The sequence below is a fragment of the Oculina patagonica genome, chromosome 12 (assembly GCF_052425735.1).
Source record: "Oculina patagonica isolate OP01 chromosome 12, crgOcupat, whole genome shotgun sequence".
In the NCBI taxonomy this organism is placed as follows: domain Eukaryota; kingdom Metazoa; phylum Cnidaria; class Anthozoa; order Scleractinia; family Oculinidae; genus Oculina; species Oculina patagonica.
In genome coordinates, this window is record NC_135769.1 from 25,519,818 (window position 1) to 25,543,377 (window position 23,560).

The following is a 23,560-nucleotide window of genomic DNA, read 5'->3' on the forward strand; positions in this document are numbered from 1 at the left end:
TCTTTCCAGGAAAGGTGCATCTTCAGTAATACAGAAAGTGTTTACAAGTTGTGTGATTTCAGATCAGAAGACTGGGGGAAGACTGGGAAGATCAATGACAGCTTAACGCGAAACTTTTCAACAAGGGTAAATTTTTAACGTTGTTGGTTGTTGGTCGCGTAAATTTTGTTCGCGTTGTCAAAATGCTTCGTTATATTCCTATAATAAGGTAAGCCCTGGGCCTATACAACTTTGTAAGGGGTTTAGGTGGGCATTGTAATGGATGGGCTAAAATCGGGGGGGGGGGGGGGGGCTTATAAGCATAGTTCGTTTTAAGTTAAAAAGCCATACTAAAGCAACATTTAGCCCTGTCCAGTCCTGTCATCCAGCAAAGGGGGGCGCTTTATTCCGGTTATAAGCCCCCTATAACCAGGGGGGCTTATAAGCGTGTGCTCGTGGCTTGGGGCTTATAACCAGAATTTTGCAGTCGTCCCAATTCTGAATTTTAAATACTGTCCAGAAGATCTAAGGACAATAATTATCTCTAATGGTATGTTCAGATTCTCCTAACTATTCAGAGACCACTTTAAAAAAATATATATTTGAAATTCTGTAAATCTTAGATCTCAATTCCCCCATAGGTTGTTTTGTATATTCTGTAAAATTCAACCCCCACCCCCTGGGAAAGTGCATCAACGTCACATCTCCTTAACCTTTCCACCCTGTCTATCCCGTCAACAACCTCAAGCCACTCCACCCAGGTGACAGCCACTAGCACAATACATAAGATCATTAAAACTAAAAAAATATACGAGATCTTAAGTTTGTAGTAAATAATAAAGATGGTAAATTTTTTGAGCTCGGTAATAAATAACAAAGATGAAGTAGTCAACATGACACGAGCATGGGACAAAGAAAAAATCATGATTTGTAATGAGAGTCACACACTCATTTTTTTATTAGCGTAGATGAATTCTAGCGACATAGTTTTTTTTTATTTCACAAACTCCCTTAACCATACATTCAAAGGCACAGTAAAATGGAATTCCGCTTTCGAACCTTTGAGACTTGTTTAGTGTTTAGAATGTGTCAGGGTAACATAGACGTAAAAAAAAAAACGAGCTAAAAATTGCTGAAGGAGTTGTGGTTTCGTAGATGCGAGTTGTGCCTTCCTAGAAGCCAGCTGAAGCTAGTCTAGGAAAACCTATCAACAACTAACTTTATTCCCGCTATTTAAAAGTGCTATCGGAAATTGATAACTCTCAGCATGATTTCTGTGATTCGGGGCTCAATGTATTTCTTTCCTAAAAATCTCAGTTTTATTTCGTTTAAAACACGTCCAGTGAAGGAGGACATTAATTGGTCTCCCCACCTACCTTCGTGCTGGCTTTGAATGACTACCGGCCCATGGATAACGAGAAGCAGAAATACTCCATTCCACAGCTTCATTTGAATCCCTTGTTGTTGTCCAGTGTCCTCTTGGTGGAATTTACAACCAATTGGTTTAAAAAGAATGTCAAGGTTTGGTCTTGGACTGATACAAACAGTCGTAAAACACTGTAAAGTTTATAGTACGTTGGATTTTGTTTCCGAGTGCGAAAGCGTGCGTCTTACCGCTGTTGCAGTGATCTTGACATCCCCCAAATTTAGGCACCCCCTTCCCAAGATCCCTAGTGAATTTCGCATCCCCTGAGGGGATGCCAAGATCACTAACAGCAGACTGGGGCAAGTGAAACAAACCACAATTCCATTCAAAAACCATTTTGTTTAATCAGAAAGCTTTGTCTTCATAAATTTAATCGTTCTTAGCAAACAGTATTGACGACTTTATTCGCAAAGCTAAACAAACCGTTTGATTCAATTCCGCGCAATTACCTTTACTTTGAAATTAAAATGTATAAAATATTTTTAAATGCATAGGGCTTTGCTGTCGTTTTATTGGTCATATTATCTATACGTAGATTTATATTACAGGTATATCTCTATTAATAATTTATGGCCCCATGCAGACTACAAGGGCATTTTTTGAATAAATTACACAGCTGTAGCTAGCGTCATGGAAACTTTTCAGTTTTTTTTTCCGGAGAAACCGATCGATAATCTTTCCCAGCAAAAAATAAATTACACAAAATATTATTTCTGAATTGTTTCCACCTTACGATGGTAGAATTCAAATTGAATTATAATAAAATGTACCGCAAGCCATTCCATCGGGAAGACTTTCTTGTTTCAGAGCTGCGCGATTTGCGTGATGTAACAGTATAGCTGGCAAACTGAAGCGAGTGCACTTGGGGCAAAAATGTGGAAGAATGCGTTTGTCGCTCCCCAAACCCCCAAACCTCCACTATCATCATGTAACTCAGTAGTGTTACTCCAATCAGCTTGCTGCACTTAAAGCTTGGCCAATTTCGCTTGTTCCATTTTTTAGTGTGTAACCTCGACGAGTTGGGTCTAAGGGTAAGCAACGTCACACGTAGACCTCACAATATATTAAAACCAACAAGTGGTATTGTTTATGCATGTCTTTCAGCTATCATCTCAAATATTTTAATGTTGATGTTGTTTTTTCGGACACTAATTCTTTTAGCAGGAGGGGTTGCATTTTTGTTTGCAAGTCACTCTCATAGCTTGACGTCAAGGGATGGGTGACTCCTGGGTGGCACTTCGACATTCTCTTTTGCTGCGAGCAACTTGTAAACCTTTTCCAACATTTCCGTTTGATTTTCAATGCTGGTACTTAGCTTGTCCACCCTTAAACAAAAATAAAACAAAAATGCATTAAAGCGTAGCATTAAATACAGTCATAAACGAGTAAAAAAAAATTAATTAAGGAAAGCTACTCTAAGCTACTTCGTGGGAGGTGCGGTGGCCTAATGGTTAGTGCGCCGGACTCCAGGTCGAGCGGCCAGGGTTCGAGACCTGGTTGGGTCACTGCGTTGTGTTCTTAGGCAAGACACTTCAATCTCATAGTACCTCTCTCCACCCAGGTGTATAAATGGGTACCGGCGAATTTTATTGCTTGGGGGTAACCCTGCGATGAACAAGCATCCCATCTATGGGGGAGTAGAAATACTCCTAGCCGCTTACTGCTACAGAACCCGGCATAAGCTCCGACCTGATGAGCCACTTGGCTCGAAAGCAGGCTTTACCTTACCTTTATCTAAGGTTTTGAACTTCTTTTTCTACAAATTCCACAGTGTTTTCTAGGTGTTGTCGTTTTACTTTTAATTGTTTAAATTTAGTGGGAAAGTTGCATAAAAAAGCCAATTCGCGTTGTTGTGATAAAGACATGAACTATCTATTCCTTTGCATCTATAACCTATTTCCATTAATACAATACCTACTGGCCAAAAGGATCCTCTAATTATACGTTCCTGAACACTCAAAATCGACCAAAGACTCTCACAGCCAATCATTATTATATAACCCATAGTAGACTGATTTCCTTTGTATTTCCTCTATAATCACCGAAAATTTGAAATTTCAGTTTAATCTCGATTTTTCCCTTAAGTTTTTTAGTGTTTTGGTCAGGAATTTTTATCGCTATTCTTTTGATCAAAATCTTTAATGAATTTTAAATGAATTGACAAATTTTTGCAAACAATTCATGACTGTAACAGAAATCTTACTTTTGCTCCAAGGCACCCATTCTGTGGTAGACAGCGGCAGTTGCTTCCTCAAAACTGTCAGCATTAGCCTCTTCAAGAGCCAAGTTATCCTTCATTCCTGATATTATCCGACGAACATTCTTAGCCACAAGAAAAAAAGCAAACAACCAAGGGTTAGTTAGACCTTGTTCACTTATAGGCGTTGTGCATGATGACGTCATATGCTCAACACCAAGCTTCTTTTGCGCGAATTATTTTTAACCCTCCACCTCAGATCACAAACCATCACTACAAAAAACCCTTGTGCATTTCACTGAACTTTTTGTTAAAGAGGTTGCTCTCTACGTTATGCTTTTGATCGTTGCCCCGGGGCTTCGCCCCTGGCCAGCTATCAGCCGATACCGGCAAACCTCAAGGGTGCCATGTAACTGTTTAACAATTAGACTACGAGCCCCGGTTTTCTATATGAGCGAGTAGTCAACCACTGGCGCAGTCGAATTGACTATCGCTCATGGAAAACGAGTGCGAGTAGTCTAATTGTTTTATTAGATACTCTAAAGGATTGCAGTTTAAAACCTACAGTTTTATGTACTTTTAAGCCAAAAAACACGAGTAATTGTCCCATTACAGGGCAACGCACGCACGATCGTGTTCTATCGGCGATTATAGTTCACCACTAAATTTTCTCCGATTTTTATTTGTTTAAATTTAACACGTTACGCCATTATCCCCCCCCGGGGGGGCACTCACCCTTATTCCCCCCCGTAAACCCCGTTTCCCCCCCCTTTTTTTTTCCCCCCAAAAAAAAAACCTTTTTTTTTTTTTTTTTTTTTTTTTTTTTTTAAAAAAAATTTTTGGGGGGAAAAAAAAAATTAAAATAAAAAAAAACCAAATGGAAAACAATAGGAGAACCAGTCAGATTCTCTGAATTTCAATAGAACACGGCTGCTGAGTTTCAACTAATTAAATGTACAATTCAGCAATAAATTGTACAGTCAAATCTCTCTATGACGGACACCGTCGTGACTGGCTCCGGGATCAATACCAGGTGTCCGTCTCATAGTAGTGTTTGCTAATTAAGAGAGAGTTGACTGTATCATTTTTACCATAATTCCTTTTTGTTGCCAGCCACACTTGTTTGGATATTTTGTGATGCTTGGCTTGTGTATTCGGCGAAGAAAACAGTTTGGTAGGCGTCTTTCAAATGTGTACACGTCCTCTATCTAAAATATCAAAAAGTAAAGAAAAAAGTAAAAGTAAAAGTATTAGCCATATCAAATAAATGAAATGATACACTGTAAATCCTGCATGCCACTGAGAAATATTTTAAACACACGCGTTGTTCCCATCATGGCTCTGTAGTTGAAAGGGTAGAACAGTGGACATGTAACCCGAAGGTCGTGGGTTCGAATTTTTTCAGTGGCCAGGATTTACAGTGTAACATCTCATTTATCTGATAAGTATAAGCCAATAGTTTAATCTCAGTAGTGTAATATACCTGGATCGCTATTAGCTTCAATTCCGCATTTTTCTGAATTGATTCAATATCACCTACAGCCAAGCCAATCTGAAAGAAAATGAAACTGCTTTTAAAAAAGAACTTTGCCACTATTCCATGAAAAATATCAAATCAATTGCAATTTATGGTAAATTCAAAATTATCATCTAGCTAAAATGGAACATTTGTATATCAAAAAAACATTACATATAAAGGGAAACTTTGTCTCCTATATATCTTTTTCCAGTTTTAAATTAACTTTTAAAGTGCTTTAGGGCATACAGGTAGGTTATTTCTGAAATTGTTGTCTTTTCAAATATAACATATCTGTGTGACCTAACATTTGACATTTTATGCAAAAATTAAGTCATTTTCAGCGTGAACTGTGTAGCATCAGAATGATTCCTAAACGTCACGATCATTCTCATTCTCATTTGGTATAAATTCCAGGGATGAATACAACAATCGGACATTTTGATTGGTCGAGAAGCTCGTTTTATGACGCTTTATAACCCACCAATTAATTGTCACCCGCCACCATTGGACAAAACTCATCACGTGGTACAAAATCAGACGACGGTTATCAGTCAGACAAAATAACGCGTACCATTTCATATCCGTCAAGTTGCTTTTTTCAACAATGACACGAGCATGGGACAAAGAAAAATTCTGAGTCCCCGACGGGAATTGAACCCATGGCCTCCCAGATACCGGTTGGGCGCTCTAATTATAACCAACTGAGCTACGAGAGAGCCCGGCCTCAAGAGTCCTCATGGGCTCGATGAGGATAAGTAAGTAAGTAGAGCTACGAGAGACTCGTTGTGAGCTGGGCCATTTTACTAGGTTGATATGTGACACGCGTCCTGCATACTGCTAGGATCAGCAATGCCTAATTCATCAAGTGTGTAGTAAATAATAAAGATAGTAAATTTTGAGCTCGGTGATAAATAATAAAGATCAAAAATCATAGTGCATGTAAATAAGTAAGCGAGCACTTTGTTGTTTCCATGTTTTACGGTTTGTTATTTTAAAGTTCTTGATATTTAATATTTTTTTATAACTTCATATATATATGATAATGATATTTTGTAATGCATGAGATAGAGTAAAGGTTCGTACCTACCAATAAATTCATAAAAACTATTGGCATCAAAGCACAAAATACGGCAAAAATAAATCTCGTCAGATCAGGAAGATACAGCGTCTTGTCAACAAAGAAATTGCTGTATTCCAGCTCGCCAATCATCATATCCATGACCTTTAATATTGACAAGTCTAACCTGCCAAAGGGGTCCTGAAAGAAAGAGTATGAAATCACCGAAGATTCCAGTTCGCCACTATAGTTCGCCACTGTAGCCACGAATAAGATATGACTTGTAATAGTAATTAACTCAGTGGAGTACAAATTCATACAGCTATTTCAGTAAACGTTGTCTGACCAAAGCTTAAAGACAAGACCAAAAGGCAGCATGACTAGAAGAAGAGAGCACCTCTAACGAGTTTTAACACGTTATAAGTATTAAAAACCGGGCTTTTCTTGGATACGTAACTTCCAGAATATTCAAGCAATCACAATGAAAATTAGAGGATATACAGTATGTCCGAAAATCTATCTTTTGAAATACGTCACGTTGGATGATAACGTCACATCACGTGACAATTACATCATGATGTCAAAACAGCCGCCAAATTTGATGTGCCATCGTGTATTTCAAAATTTTTCCCAAACACCAGAAAACGGCCCAAAATTACTAAAAAGTACTCAATCTCAATAGAACGGCGCAAAAAACCTAAAAAGGTGAAAATAATATAATTGCAATAAAGGTAATTTTTATTAATAGGAACACAAAAATTACAAATTTGGGGAAATATGTCTGTCAAAATGCCATGGTAACGTCAAGTTCCCGACACAGCAACCTACCCTACCAAATTATTTCCAGATAAATTTTAGATAAACTCGCAACGTTTGGCAGCGTTTGGTTGAATGTTGAAAAAGTTATAAGCGTTCAAAGTCAGTGTGGGCACTTTCCGCTAGTACCACCCCCCCCCCCCCCCTCCCCGGTCTGGATAGAATTAATGAGGTGATGGTGACGTCATTATTGACGTTCTTATAACGTTATAAGTTTGAATGTTGTCACACTTAGGAGTTTATAACATTTAAGGTCAAATGTTATTACATTTAGGAGTTTATTACATTTAGGGTCAGTTATTACAGTTAGGTCTTCTACAAAAGGCCTCCTGACAGGAAAAAATTAATGTATTGTTCACGTGCAAAAATACAAAATTGTACCTTTCCTATAGACCAATATGCAAAATTCCAGTGAATGCGCATGCCCAGACCTCCATTCGGTCTTGTCTTTAACCTTTAAGCTTTGATCTGACAACGTTAATTGAAATAGCTGTATACGTAACGATACATTCGGGGAATTTCATATAGGTGGAACCTAATGTAAAAGAGCAAAACCTTTTGTTTATGTTCATTTGCATTAGGTTCATCTCAGGCCAGGTTCCACCATGGCTAAAGGCGACATATACAATGCAAGTTTATCGAGCTGTGATTCGTATTTTAACGAAGTAGTCGAGCAAATGTGCCCATTGCACGACGATACCAAATAAGGCTGACATGTTTTCGAACTGCACAATCGAACATCTTCAATACGGACACCAAAGGGACGAGTGTCCGTATTATGGGGGAGGGGGTAAGAAAAATTGATTTTGTTCAATGTTTTGTGTATTTTGTACGTGATCAAGTTTCCCATTCACAGTTTTCCATATAAATTAATACTTCTTGACCAACCTCCTCATCCTTTTCAAGTCTGACACCTGCTCTTGATGCCTGGAAATTAAAAAAGTAATTTCAAAGTAAAAGTTGTGTAACTGGACCTAACTGAGGCGGATAACGAACAGGGGACAGTGTCACGGGAAATTTTCTAAGTTTTTGTGTGAAATATTCTAGAATTACAAGGATACACTCACTGTTAAGCAAAATAGCCTTTGATTAACAAACGAAAGGCATGAAATACTCCCCAATCAACGGTTTTAAAGAAATTTTCTTCCAAGTTAAACTGACAAATTTGAAAACTTCGGCCCGACGTTTTCAAGTTTTAGGCCACTTATTTCCTACCAGTCTGTACCCAAACCACGTTTTAACAATTTTCAGGGCTTGTAAGGTACGTTTAAGCAATGCCAGACCACTATGAGCGGATTTAAAATTCATACCAGATCTTGGTGATACTGCCCTTTTAATGCATTTTAAAGGTGCACCATTCGAGATATCTCCTTTAAGCCATAAACAGTAAGAAGAAACTTACGTTTGCTTGTCTGGACAGCAATGCATGGAAAACCAAGGCGAACGCAAATATAAGAAGAGAAAAAACTGCGATGACCTGAATGAAATAAGTTTACTGTTATTTATTTAATACCGGTATTACTATCTCCAGGTTAAGTTTCTGTTCAATTTTAAACGTTTTTTATTCAACTCCGCTCTGATGCGTGTCGTTTTAGAGAAGCCTATTTAAATACCAATATAACGTAACGTACATTACGTGACGTCATATTAAACCCGAAGCATGCATTCTGTAGGCTTTTTCCGCTTTGTGGCTCAAATAACCGATTTTAACATTTGGGGGAGTTTGGGAGGGTTTCCACGGAACCAAGAAAATCTTGACCCTGGTGGGATTTGTACCCACGACCTCCGGATTAGTTCGTCTGGCGTTCTAGAGCGTTGGTCCCGTGGAAACCCTCCCAAAACCTCTGTGGAGTATCGGCAGTATTTCCTACCACCGGCACACCATAATACTTATAAATATTCATTACTTCCTATTTATACGGGTGCCGCGCGGTACTTTCTATATATCTCTATCATTAAATAAAGTATTGTATTGTATTGTACGTCCACTGTAACTATTAATTTACTAAAGAATCCTTACCACTAGAAGAGTTCTAAGCACTTCAAACATCATTGTTACATAGATGCCAGCTTTTAACAAACTGCAAAGGATAAAAAAAAAATAACGGTTGTTAGCAATACCGAATCTAGGGACCCTCCAGGAGTGTCGACGTCCCGAAACTGAGAAGTGACCTCAAACAAAAAAGAAATAGCAACAAGTTGCAGCAATAAGTACTTAATGACTGGGTTTTGTTTCCCGAGATCGCTAACATCGAGGGGTTAAATTCGGTAAAATCCAGATTTCACCGAATTTTTCAGTTTTCATAAGTTTAACTAAAAGTAAAAGGTTCAAACAAAACATGTTAATAAGACCACCCCATTTTTTTCTGTTAAAATTCGGCGTTTTCTGACTGACCCAATCAGAAAACGTTTTTGACGCTATAAAAACGAAAAAAGGAGATTGCCTTATATCGATGCGTAATGACATCGTATCTCACCTTTGTAAATATGCCAAAAGTGTAAGATAAGCTAGGAGAACCGCAATAATTGCAAAAGAGAATTCAAAACGTTCATTGTGATATATTTCCCTGCTAACGACCGTGATAATGGCGGCTGTTAAGGCAAATATCTCCACGATATTGGATATATCCATCCAATAACTCCATTTCTGAAAAATAAAAATTGATATTAAAAACTTATAACGAGACATTTTAAGATATAATAAGACATCAATAACTGCTATGTATGTATTATAGTAAGATTAGTTCTAAAAACAAAAAAAAAATTATGTTATCCTGTTAAATCTTAAGGATTACCGTAACCAAATTCGCAAGTAGCCAATCAGAAGCACGATCTACTGTCCTGATATCCTGCGATATCAAGTCACTGACTTGATATGCCACCATATCATAGTCACTTTGAAGTTAAGTATTGTTACCGTACGATGAATTGAAAAGAGGTTTTACCAACAAAACAAAACCTCGTTATTTAAATTTAGCTGGTGTTTACTGGTCGTAAAAGGAGAAAAACTTTCCCGCCAAAACTAAACTTGAGCCGCCCGCCAACTGCGCGATGTTTGCCGACGAGTACTGAGACTGAAACAGTAAGGTCGGCGTTCCCAAATTGTTCGCTAAATTCGGAATTTGGGTACGGTAAATACCTAATCGTACCTGTTTGGTACGCTTCGTTGGCATATCAGGCTCGTTTGGTTTCACCATGGCTCGACCAAACTCGCCTGATATGCCGCCGAAGCGTACCAAAAAAGTACGATTAGGTATAAATATCGTCTGTTCAGGAGATATTCGTCGTGATTATTTCGCAGGATGATTTTTTTAACAAATTGGTGCAAAATATTGACTAAATTGCGGGGTTGCTATGGTTACCTCAACATATATTCTGTAAATGTGACTCAGCAAAGACAACGCTGATATAATTGCCAATGTTGCTCTGGAAGCTTTGAGACCGTATGTGGGACAGAATTCCTATCAGGAACAAGAAATGAAATTCAGAAATTGAGTAAGATACTCTGCCAAATCCCTCAAATCTTTCAAAAAATGTAATAGCATTTATTTATGTACTTATTAATACACTGTAAAACATTAGGCATATGAAATCTAATCAATAAAAATACATATCTAAATAGAGTAAAGAGTTAAAGAGAGAGTAAGTCTGGAATCAAAGAGAGTAAAAGAGTAAGTCTGGAACAGAAATGAGATTTAGAAATTAATAAAGAAAGACAGTCAGAAAGTCAGTGAGTGAGTGAGTGAGTAATAGTAATAGTAATAGTATATCTTTATTGCGCCTTACTCTCCAAAGGGAGGTATTGGTCTGTTTACAACAAAGGTTTTCACATTTACTAATACATTTAAGAAATAACAAAAATTTGATTCTTATACAATTCATAATGTCAATATATGTAAAAATTAAATAAATTATAATGTTCATTGTGCTTGTAAGTTAAGAAGCTCTTTCCTTTTTTGAAACATTGAATGTATATATTTACCTACTACTTTTGATGTATGTTCATTGTCAGCTCTAAGTAGGTACTTAATCCTCTCGTTCTCACTTAAATATATGTACCTTACATCAACCTTAGAAATGTGAGAACATAATTCATGTCTTATGGTTGTAAATCCCTGGCAACACATCAAAAAATGCTTTTCGTCTTCTACGCAATTTTGTTTACATACCAAGCATGTTCTTTGCTCTACTGGGATTGCTGCTCCTTTATTTTCATATTTTCCAGTCTGTATTCGTAATGTATGACATCCTAATCTAAGCTTTGTCAGGCTTATTCTGTGCGCTGGGTTTTTAACTGTTGTTAGGTAATTCTCAAATTCATAGCTCTTTTTAACTTCCTTGTGTGTAAATTTTTCTCTTGAAGTTGACGATGAACTATTCTGGGTGCCCAGCCAGTTTTGTGAATACTTATTTCTGAGGGTTTTCCTCATGGTTAATCGACCGTTCTTGATGTGTTGCCGGGTTATCGGTTCTGTTTCTTGATGCATTTCTTCGTTAGTTGCAACATCAAAAAATGATGTAGATGTTGTTGCATATTGAAATGCCTCACTTAACAAAACGTTATTACAACAATACTTCAGTCTTTGCCAATAGCTGAAGATTGACGTTTTTATGTCAATGATTAAAGGATAACGCCCAAGTTCTGCCCTGCAAGCAATGTTTTCTGTATACCATGGGACGTTTAACGTTTGTTTACAGAACTTGATGTGGACTTGTTCAATTGTGCTTTTATCGAAGTGCGTTTTACATGACAGTAGTTCTGGTCCCCAAATTTCGCACGCATAAAGTAACACGGGCTTAACAAGGGCATTGAAAAGTTTGTTCTTAATCGCAATAGCTGCTGAATCCGTGTTAGAAAAGGATCGTTTAATTATCGAGAGGACCTTAGTGGCTTTTTTGCTGAGAATTTCCCTTGCATAAGTGTAACGACCGGATGAGGTCATTTCTATACCTAAATATGTTTGTTTGTCGACAATTTGCAAAGATTCATTGTCGTATTTAAAATTTATATTATTTTTGTTTTGTCCGTTACCGCTGAATATGATTATGTTCGACTTTTTGGTATTAACTTTGAGCTTCCATTGCTGAGCGTGTCCATGAATTACATTAAGCGATTGTTGCAACCCTTCGGGAGAAGGACTGATTATTAACAAATCATCTGCATACATTAAGCAGTTTATAGTTCGATTTCCTAACATCACACCTGGAGATTTGCTCTGTTTAAGATATTGCGGTAGATCATTCATAAATAAAGAAAATAAAACTGGACTTAGACCATCACCTTGCCTTATCCCTTTGTTACATGAAAATAGTTCAGTAAGTGGGGGGGGCGTTTTGGTTAATTTTAACACAACTCCTAACAGACGAATACATGGATTTAATAACATTCAAGAATTTCCCTTGTATTCCGTATGTTTGTAATTTATGTATCATTCCAGATTGCCATACACTATCGAGTGAGTGAGTCAGTCAGTCAGTCAGTCAGTCAGTCAGTCAGTCAGTCAGTCAGTCAGTCAATCGAATTCTTGTTCTAAAATTAAACATAGCTTAAGAAAAAAATATTTCCAAAATTGGTCGAAGGTCCGAAATTGCGCGTCAGTTAGCTCTAGAGAAAAATTCACGCACAAAGAAGTTAAAAAGGATTACCAATTAGAAGAGTACCGTAGAATTCCGGTTATAAGCCCCCCCGCTTATAAGCCCCCCCGGTTATAGGCCCATCATCCTGGAAACAAAAAAAATACATCCGGTTATAAGCCCCCCCGGATATAAGCCCCCCTCTACCAGATGACAGTACTGAATAGAGCTAAATGTTGCTTTATTATGTGTTTTTAACTTAAAAACGTATTTCCATCAACACTCCCATGGCTCGTTTTGAAACGTTTTTTTCATTCCGCTTATAAGCCCTCCCGGATATAAGCCCCTCCGCTTATAAGCCCACCCGAAACCCCTTACGAAGTTGTATAAGCCCAGGGCTTATAACCGGAATTCTACGGTATCTCACTACAATTAAAAATCCAGCGCATCGAATAAGTATCACTAAACTACGATTAGGGATACATTCCCTACGCATACAAACTGGAAAATATGAAAATGCAGGAGCACCCATACCAGTTGAAGAACGAAAGTGCTTGGTATGTAAAGGAAACAACATAGAGGACGAACAGCATTTTTTAATGTATTGCAAAGGGTATAATGATGTTAGAAAAGAGCTTCATTCCATCGTGTCCCAAACTGATCCTCGCTTTGTAGATTTAACTGATCATGAAAAAATAAAGTACCTTCTTAAATTAGATAATTATGCTACCTCTAGAATCATAGCTAAATATATCTTTCTCGTGTTTCAAAAAAGAAAAGAAATTTTAAATTGAAAGTTATATCAAAAAATAGTTGTATAATTAATAGTTCAATTATTATCGTAAACGTTTGCATTGTAATTCAAGTGTTTGTTATTATGTAATTTGTTAGCATAGTTGCTATAACACCTTTATTGTAACTAGACCAATACCTCCCTTTGGAGTGTAAGGCACAATAAAGATTTACTGTTACTGTTACTGTTAATCAATCAGTCAGTCAGTCGGTCAAAATATCGGTCAGTGATCGGTGAGTTAGTCAATCAGTCAGCGAGTGAGTGAGCGAGTCAGTCAGTCAGTCAGTCAGTAATAGTAATAGTAATAGTAATAGTAATAGTAATAGTAATAGTAATAGTAATAGTAATAGTAATAGTAATAGTAATAGTAATAGTAATAGTAATAGTAATAGTAATAGTAATAGTAATAGTAATAGTAATAGTAATAGTAATAGTAATAGTAATAGTAATAGTAATAGTAATAGTAATAGTAATAGTAATCTTTATTGCGCCTTACTCTCCAAAGGGAGGTATTGGTCCGTTTACAACAAAGGTTTTAACATTTACTAATACATTTAAGAGAGTCAGCTAGTCAGGTGGTCAGCCCAGCTGAGCCAGCTACTGATAAACATTTACATCACACCCATCCAAAACAAAACTAGATTAGACTAGAATGGAATAAACTATTGAATGGAACAATGAAGTTTACACATTCACCGGGCGAGACTCCTGCTTGATTGCACTTTTTAACTCGTGGTAACGTAACGATTTTGCAAAACATTTACAAGGGTCGATATTAGTATCCATATATAATAAATCAAAATGAAAGCTTAATTTATGCTAACGGAGAAAGGTGTAATTTTCGTTGTCGAAAGAGTGGTAAAAATAAAAAATCTGAGTCTCCGACAGGAATGGAATGCACGACCTTCAGCACACCAGTCTGATGTTTTATGCTGTTTTAGAATTAGTCATTTTGACTAAAGAGACCTACCTGAGAAAAGGCAGAGGTCGAGTTCCGTTGTGAATCTATGGACCACGAATTAAGACAGAGCACAAGGAACGTCAAGTTTACGGTGAACAATGCGTATGTGACTAACGCAATGAAAAAATACTTTAGATTCAAAGCATTCCTGAAATAAAAAAAAAAGGTTTTTGGTCTGTGATCAGTCCTTTTTCCTTATATTAACTTGAATCTTTGACTTTGTATTGATGCTTTACACTTATGCCCTGGTCTAAAAGGTAATTATTGTTTAATAGGTCCTTGTTCAATGATTTTTTTTATCATTTTCCCTATTTAACAATTATTCCATGAGCGTGCGTTGGATACGGGATGGTCGAAAGCCAACGAGGCAAGTATTTTATTAAAAACACCCAACAAATTGCAATATTTGAGCTCCCCGGCTGTTCTTGTTGATGCGAACATTTACCATGTTTGTGATTAATGTTATATGAGCTCATAAACTATGGCCTGTAAACCAATCAGAACTTAGGAATTGGAATATACCGAGGCTAGTGTTTAATATAGCTTCGTATTTAACAGTATTATGTGTGTTTTAATGAACTTTTATCAGTGAGGACACTTAATAATGCCTTTCATGAAGAGCATACTTCTCATTAGATACGTCCTTTTTTGTCAAGAAACTATATTCTAGACACTGCTAGGGTGAAAAAGACGTTCAAGATCAAAGTAAGAAAGACTTGGGAGTACGAGTATATACAAGACCATAAAGAAACTGTTGACTGCTATTGTTTTTGGTTAACCAAATTTGAACGTCTGGGTGTTCCATAAAACATAATATGAACATTTCTATTGTTGATAGGTACAACTAAAGCAAGCTGGATGCCTGAAAAAATGCTAACAAAACTCTCTTTTGGCTTACAATCATGACCTTCCAGACCAACATCTCAAGTACTTTATAAAGTCAAGTAACTATAGAAATGCCTGGTCTAGAGATCTATAGCTAATTTTTTTCTGTACCTTTTCACTCTCATGAGTTCCTGGGTCAAGGGATGAAGAATTAGTTCTCTGTGACCATGCTTCAACATAGACTGTAATGAACAAAACGTGTACAGTAAGCTGATTTAGAATCAAAAGAATAAATGTATGATAACGTGGTAAAATGGATTGAACACAGGAATATAAGATATCATCGGGGGCCCTGAGAAGAGAACTCAATGTACCACGTTCGATCTCAGCTCGACAAACAAACAAAGAAACAAACAAACTAGGCAAATCATAACACTGGAAATGTTTTACCCAATGCTCCAGTTTTTTAATAACATACTTTACCTTAGGGCCAAAGTAGCGTATGCCTTCTGCATTAGTTTGCTCTCCAGGAATGGGATCCAGAAACGCAAAGTTGAACGATTTCTGAAAAAGATGCAGTTGACCACCTTCATGGTTTGACATGTGGTTTATTATAGTTAACTTTAGCCAATCAGAATTGATATAATATCATCTATATGATGAATCTCCTAAAATGATAGACTTATTACAATTTTAAATCAATACCTCACAAGACTCTCGGTGTTGTTTAACATATGTAATAGTAAAATGAAATTCGACTAAAAAGCTTTTTTTTATAAAAGGCCAGCAATCAGCTCAAATAAGCGCAATTTAAGCGACTAAAATGTCCCGTAAAATAAAAAGTTAAAGAAAAATAAGCTCTGTAGAGACAACTCACCGAGTAATCTTTATCTGTTTTCACGTGATCAGAAGTCTCGATGCATTTGTCCATTGCCACCTGAGAGTTATTTAAGATAAAGCACAAGGAAAAAGCAAATGAGTATTTAAAGGTGTCAAGGAAATAAAAAAGTATTGGGAGTCTCGCTGAAGAACGATAAATATAATCCTCCTAAATAAAAGAACCCATAGCCTCTCCATGCCAAAAACTCTGTTTTGAAGTGAGTCTATAACAGGACTCACTTCAAAAATACCAATTTTCTACCCCAAAAAATCATTCACACCTCCCCACAAATTTTTATATGGTTGTGTATGTGTTTATTGAAATAAACATGTCTCTCGGATACCTTAGCCACTTCAGGAAATTTTTCAATAAGTTGTTTCATCATGCAAAATCCTTCATCGTCCTTAACTTCAACAGCTTCTTTCCAGCTGATTTGATAAAATCAAAAGAAACAAGCAATAAAGAAATGGTAAATAGCAGTATATTAGTGTTGTTTAACAACTGGATAGAAAAAAGATGGTTACATAGTCGTCGATTGGAAGGGTGATTGTAATTTACAAAAATGAATGATTCTGGTTCACAAAAGTGTTTGAGGTAATCGTCGGAAAATTTAAAAGGAATCTCTAAACGGTACCAGAACCTCATTTTGGGTGGACGTAGCTTGAATTCATTTTCAACCCTAAGAGTTACCAATTCTAGACCTGACACAAGAAGTAGTTGAAGACCTGCAATATAACCTCTTTTCGTAATCACGTTAAGTGGTACTAAGTCACAAATACGAACCTTGACCTCGGGGCTCAGGAGGCAGCTGATTAAGTTCTTATTTACCAGGTGCTTGGTAAAAACTCAGTCTGAAAATGTTCTTAAAAAGTTTTTCAAATTTGTTTCAGAAATACTAGATACGTTGTACATTAGTAGCGGTTTTTAGAATATACAGTGTTTTATTATTTACACTAAAAATAAATTTCAAATAAGTTAATACTATTACTAATATAAGTACTTCATTTAAAGTACTTTAATATGAGTTACTGTAGTGCTTTCTTATCCGGGCATCCTAGTTCATTTCAATATAAAAACACGTTTCGTTTATCAGGCTGAATTGGTTATTTTATAAAGGGTGCTTTATTGACCAACTTTTAAATACCCCTAAAAGGTACCACCATCAACCCCGTCAGTTTTAACTGGGAACCCCCCTCCCCCTCCTGAGCCATGGCTTACCGTTTGTGTTTGACTATTTCCATGCAGGTTTCTGCCCTTGATCCTTTTATGGCGGAGTCCAAACATCCCTTTCCAAATACAGACTTATTTTTTACATCAGCACCACGGTCCAACAACAGACGAACTGTGCGAGGATTACCGAAATACGCAGCTATGTCTATCGCTGTTGTCTAAAGAAACCAAACGAAATTTAAAATATTTTAAAATTTTAAAACAGAGAGGATAAAATGTTAAGCAGTTACGATTTTCAAAACATAATCATCTATGATTGTTTTATTTGTTTTAGCATTTCCATAAACCGGGAGGCGCGGTGGCCTAATGATTAGTGCGCTGGACTCCGGATCGAGCGGCCCGAGTTAGATCCCTGGCCGGGGCTCTGCGATGTATTCTTGGGCAAGACGCTTTACTCTCATGATGCCTCTCTTCACCCAGGTGTATAAATGGGTACCGGCGAATTTACTGCTGGGGGTACCCTGCGATGGACTAGCATCCCATCCAGGGAGAGTAGAACCACTCGTAGTTGCTTTATGCTACGGAAACCGGGACAAGCTCCGGCCTGATGGGTTACCGTGCTGGAACGCAGACTTAACCTTAATCTTTTCCCATAAACCAAAAATCAATTTTTGTTGTTCTTTTTCAATTGGTACAATTTTGTCAGGTTTCTGACACTTGGAGGTGCGGGGACTCTGCGCGAAGAAGGGATTATTTTACCTTATTTTTAGAGACTGTTCCAATTTTTGCTCCATGATCCAACAACATCACTATTGTCTGGTAATGATCGAGTCTGGCCGCCAACAGAATAGGAGTCAGATGATTTTCGTCCCTGAAAGATATTGCCATCAGGATTGATTTAAGACTGCATGCTGCAAGTGGAGGCCGTTCGGCCGTTACACTTTTGTTTGTTGCTGAGCTATTCATAAAAGCATAGTCACTAAGCCTCTCTGTCAAATTTAAAGTAGAGAAAGGCATGTAGGCGAGAAGAATGGCGATAGGGTATCTCGTTTACTGCTTCTCTGTTAGGGGCACTTTGAAGAGCTCACACACATTTGTAAGATAAACTGTATGATGAGAGTAAAGAGCCTTTACCAGGAATGAAGTTGATTTTGAAAGTTAAACTTAAAATTTGTTAATTCAAACTTTATTAAGGGAGAGGAGTCTGCTGAAAATCCGAGCGTAAGACAGCACCAATTACGTACCTTTGATCCGGGTTAGCTCCTTTATCCAATAAGAACTTGACTAAGTGCACGTGACCTTCAAATGCAGCGTAATGTATTGGAGTTCTCAGTCTGTATTCCGCGCTATGAAGAGACTTTAGATTTGCGTCTAACAGCGCTCTCACACAAGCCAAGCTACCGCTCCTAAAAAATAGCACTTACTTTGAAATCTTCTATTTGTTTTTTTTAATCGATCCTTTACCTTTACTAAATAACTTATATCCCACAATATCATGGAAAGTTTGAAAAACCTTTTTTTTTTTCGATCTTTGTAATGGGCCCCTGGTTGCCTTGTACTAAACCAAACACCAACAACGAATTGAGCAACAATAACAACAACAACACGAGTTAATGCCAATTTTAAACATGGACTTACTCGGTAGCCATGTGTATTGGAACTTTTTCTTCTATATCTTTCACATTTACATTTGCTCCTGCATCAAGTAGCTTTTGAACAATCTAAAAGCAAGAGAATAAAGAACAAGCAAGTATTAGTAGGTTGAAGATTGGCATTTAAAGAAAGAACAACGAAATGATATCGCTATTCAGTCTAAGATATCACATCTATGGACGGTAACAATGCCTTCCTCAGCTCGGACCTCACGACTTCCTTTAGCAGCAGCGTAATGAATGGGTGTCCTGCTGTCTCTGTCCAAGCTGTCAATCAATTCCTTGCCGCCATTCTGAAAATCAAGAAATTTGTATAAATTATATAACTTGGTATGGTTTGACTATTTGGTCTGAAAATTTTGAATCTGGTATTTTGAATGGCGTATTAACATTAACGTATTTATCTGTTTCCTTTCCACTGGGCTATTCATCTTCAATCGCGAAAAAGGAAAAATTGGTAACCAAAAATAAAACGGATAAGTTTGAAAATGGTTATCGATTTTAACCCATTTTAGAGATCAGGTCTTATAACGATAGCTAATGATATGGGTATGAAAATGCCGTATTTTGCTCTGTAAACTCCTGAATAGGTCAGAATTTCATCATTATCATCATCATCATCATCATCATTTATTAGCCACTTTTAAAACAAAATATAACAACAATAGCTACAGTAGGTAGGGCGAGGAGACCTCCAGGAAACCACCAGGTTTATTTGGGAAATAAGACAGCACACTTCTACCAAATTTCCAAAAATCTTCTTCGTCTGGGCTAAGCTTCAGACACTGCTAACACAGCTAGACTGACATACCTTGAGAATAATGTCAACAGTTTCTACATTAGCACTGTACGCGGCCACATGAAGACACGTTCTTTGATGCGAGTCCCTCAGGTCTATTGGAGATCCGCGTTGAAGAAGAAACAAGATGGCTCTGTGATGTCCCCGTTTGACTGCACACATCAGAGGAGATGGAGCTGTGGAGCCTGGTAACGGGCAGATGGATGCTCCCTTGGGAAGGGCAAATTACATGAAAAATGGAAACAGTAGAAGAGTTATTGACGAACTGAATAATGGGAAAATTAAATACAACCAATGACAAATATGAACTTATCTTAAATGAACCAACCCAATCAAAAACTGGTTATGCTCTACGGGGGAAATTTTTAAAGCAACACTAAAGGGGCTTTGTCACAGAGTTTTGCAAATGTTTCGTTGAAAACCATAAAATAAAGCTTCTATTTTATAAAACATTGCTATATTAGGGCACTGAAATTGTAAAGAAGCGTCTTTGGCTGCAGATGGCAAGGATGTAAATGGATTACATTTTGAAAAATTAAGGCTAAACATTTCAATGTTGTTTCCTTGCGACTTCAAACTATCGAAATTTACGGCCAAAGATTGATTTTTGTTAACAATTTTACGGCTCATTTCTACTTTTAGATGTTCAAAGATAATGTTTTTCGTGGGTATTTGCCTACCACTAATTTCAGAAGGGTTCAGAAAAATCCGCGAACTCCTCGTGACAAAGCTCCTTTAAGACAAAGACGACGTCCTTGTAGTAATAAACTTAAACTTTATGTCTGTCTGCCCAATTTTTTCATTCGAGTCGATACAGCTTTGTCCAACTGTTCTTGTATGACAGTATAATTTCAAAGTAGTTGATAAAGCGGTTTTCATGTGAGTGTCGTAAAACCAAAACAAAAGTAATCACTCTGGTCAATCACAAAAGACACAGATATTCCATTGAACCAATCAAAACTCCAAGCAAATGCATGTAGTTGGTGTGAAGCACGGGAAAACATACAGGATTGAGCTACGATTGGTTTTGGTTTCACTTCTGATTGGTTGAGAAAGTGGCGCGAGAGTTTTAAACCAATCACTAAGCATAGTAAAGCAAAACCAAAGCAATTCAAACGCGAATTACTTTCTACACTCAAGAAAAAATCGGTCTATAGTTTGGACGGTGTTTTCACTGGTTTGATTTAGTTTCCTGTTTGTTTTCTGGAGAGCTTGTGTGAAACGAAACCATCAAAAAAGAGTCACCCTGATGATTAACAGTTTCTGTTATTAATTAATTAACTTCATTACTTTCCTCAGCTTATAAATGGTAGCCTGAGATTGCGTGCATTGATCTTAAACACCCTTACCTTATCTAGAAGTTGTTCAATGATTTCCACATGACCAGACAAAGAAGCTCTGAGAGTTAGAAACGAGAAATACATAAAGAGTAAAGTGTGGGAAACGTTACAGAATTAGATTTTTATTAATTTTTAGTCTCAGTCAGTTTTAAACTAAGCTTAATAGGTCCAACATTAAAAGTTCACTAGTTTTATAATATTAAATGAAAAGGACCTTTAATAAGGTTAACTCAAACACTGACCACTGATGTTTCTGTTGGTATAAATCTTTGCTTCCTTTTTCCTTGATCTACCTTAGACCCCGCACAAACATGTTTTGAACATGAGAAGTAAGGCCGATTTGCCACTCGATCTGCGGGTAAGTGATAGAAAAGAGAGATTTAAAATCGCTGGTCTGATGTCATCTTTTCACCCCTCAATATTTTTCCTTTGTTTCAGGGGAAAAATTGTGAAAAATCTACGAAAATGATTTTAAAATTTTATCACGACGTCTGTCGAGCCCAAACGACCTCTGTGCTTCTCTACAACAACAACGGCAACAACAACAACAACAAGTAGCTTTCGCAATTCTTTGATTATTATTAAATCGAAGCAAAAGGGGCTGATTACAGAGAATCATTACAACACATGTTAATTAACAACTAAAAGAAGAAATACATTTATGCTAGCAAGCCATTATTTCAATTATGTGGCTGAATAAAACATTTTTTTATGGATTAAATAAGTGTTTTCAGCTTTTAGGACCGGCAACAACAAGAAAATATATAAAATCAAGTCCGATTTTTGTACTTGTGCAAAAAGTCGTCTTTTAAGAAATAACTCCTAAGGAATGTTTAGAAAGTAAAGTATTCGGAAACTAAATGAAACTGAATAAAAGTTTTTTTCTGAAGTTTCTTTTGAAAGGAATTAAAGCATGTATAATTCGACGAAGAGTTTGATTTTTAGCTTTAAGTTCTTGGAACAAGAACAAATATAGAAGTCAACAAGATTTTTGCATCGCAAAGTGTGAGCTCAAGCTGGCTTAAAGTAAACTGTTCGCTGTATGAAAATTATCTGTCATGAAGCACGTCAGCAGAATTGACTTCTAAGACAGTATTCCTACTTGCATAAACTGAAATATCGCAAACACAGATAGTTGTTTGACTAAATTTACAAGTTAACTTACGAGTTCAAGGAAATATGCCTATTTTCCGAGAGCTTGACCATTTTGAAAAATCGATTACTAAAGGGATGGATAAATATTCCTGAAATAATCTCAAAATGTGCTAATACAATAAAGCCAATAGAAGCACTCAAGAGAAAGTGTGCGCACCTAAATAGACAACGAGAAAAACATTGTTTGTCATATGTTTCCTTTAGGTAAAACGTATTGGTTATGAGCTGCTTCCAAAAATTACATTACTGTAGGATAAGGTGTTATTATAATAAATGTCGTGGTCATTGTTTGTTGCAAAGTTAAATTTCGTGAAGGAAGTTCCGCATTTCTTTTACACAATTGTAACCTGGTGGTATCTACAGGTCGTTGGATGCTTTACCATTTCCAACAGGTTTCTGTGGCTGAAACAACTACATGACTATGGCAAGGCGTATCGCCACTCTGTATAGCAACAGCATCGCGATAAAGCCACCAATTAGTAAGATCATAAGTTATATCAGTCATGCCTCCATGCGTGCGCATGGAGCCGTTATACAGAACTAATTCAAAAGCCTTGATTTGTTTGCGGCTTTGAATAATTTGGCTGATGGAACGTTCCCGAAGCGTGATACAAACGCACTCTTCGCGAGAGTGACCGCTTGGTTATCATAATTCAGTCGTCTGACTTGATGCTTCAACCGAACATTCATGTCTCTTGTCAGAACAAATGCAGCGCAGACATCGGTGGACGTAGGCATTGCATATCTGCACTGCCTGGACGAGCGTCTGGACTTTGTACACGCACATTTTGGGCTTTATTGAACTGGAGCATGAAAAATCGCCGTGAATCTCAATTGTGGTTTTACGAAGGACAACATAGTTGTAGATGTTGGCTTTGTTTTGAAATTCTGTTATATTTCCATCAAACCAGTCTTCTTTGCTTGAATCTTGTAATTCAGTGGTCGAGGAGCGTTCACAGTTTGTATAGTTTTGTCTCACAAAGCACCACCCTACGAGAACGCATAGAAAAACAACGACTTTCAATATGATTTTCCTCCTGCAAAAAAACGTATTATCCTGCCCACGATTCTGATAAGACGTCATTGTGAAGTTCTGAGATATTTTGTTTAAAACTGAAAATAATCTCTCTAGACCACGATCTTTATCGACAACAGTTCCTTTAGCAGTGGTAATTAGTTAATTAAAGTGGACTCGAAAACGCTAAATTAATAATTGAAGGCCCGGCCAAAAATGTTGGGAGAAAAATTTGACCATTTTCAAACTTAACCCAACATCATCCAACATATTGCAACAGGGTGGCAACAACAACAACAAACAACAACACACGCTTTATTACCAAACGATTGCAACATGCTGTGCGCAACAATGTTGGGATATGTTGTGTTGAAATGTTGCGTGCGTTTGGCCGGGCCTTAA

The 23,560-nt window shown here is 37.1% G+C and overlaps 1 protein-coding gene across 4 annotated transcripts in view; it reads right to left on the bottom strand.

Moving 5' to 3' along the window:
- Nucleotides 1-1,896: 1,896 nt before the first annotated feature.
- The window catches only part of LOC144633817 (transient receptor potential cation channel subfamily A member 1-like), a 37,688-nt gene continuing 16,024 nt past the window's right edge, over nt 1,897-23,560 (bottom strand). For all 4 annotated transcript variants that reach the window (XM_078492697.1, XM_078492699.1, XM_078492698.1 and 1 more), the window contains exons 10-31: nt 20,998-21,046; nt 19,661-19,858; nt 19,059-19,142; nt 18,836-18,918; nt 18,442-18,603; nt 17,957-18,068; nt 17,246-17,415; nt 16,371-16,455; nt 16,025-16,084; nt 15,631-15,711; nt 15,319-15,389; nt 14,332-14,470; nt 10,357-10,455; nt 9,472-9,641; nt 9,015-9,075; nt 8,397-8,471; nt 7,883-7,921; nt 6,209-6,379; nt 5,086-5,154; nt 4,694-4,810; nt 3,609-3,727; nt 1,897-2,730 (exon numbers count right to left, since the gene is read on the bottom strand). In XM_078492697.1, coding sequence (XP_078348823.1) covers nt 2,601-2,730; nt 3,609-3,727; nt 4,694-4,810; nt 5,086-5,154; nt 6,209-6,379; nt 7,883-7,921; nt 8,397-8,471; nt 9,015-9,075; nt 9,472-9,641; nt 10,357-10,455; nt 14,332-14,470; nt 15,319-15,389; nt 15,631-15,711; nt 16,025-16,084; nt 16,371-16,455; nt 17,246-17,415; nt 17,957-18,068; nt 18,442-18,603; nt 18,836-18,918; nt 19,059-19,142; nt 19,661-19,858; nt 20,998-21,046 — 2,344 coding nt within the window. In that variant the 3' untranslated portion in view covers nt 1,897-2,600. The remainder of the gene's footprint in view (nt 2,731-3,608; nt 3,728-4,693; nt 4,811-5,085; nt 5,155-6,208; nt 6,380-7,882; nt 7,922-8,396; nt 8,472-9,014; nt 9,076-9,471; nt 9,642-10,356; nt 10,456-14,331; nt 14,471-15,318; nt 15,390-15,630; nt 15,712-16,024; nt 16,085-16,370; nt 16,456-17,245; nt 17,416-17,956; nt 18,069-18,441; nt 18,604-18,835; nt 18,919-19,058; nt 19,143-19,660; nt 19,859-20,997; nt 21,047-23,560) is intronic.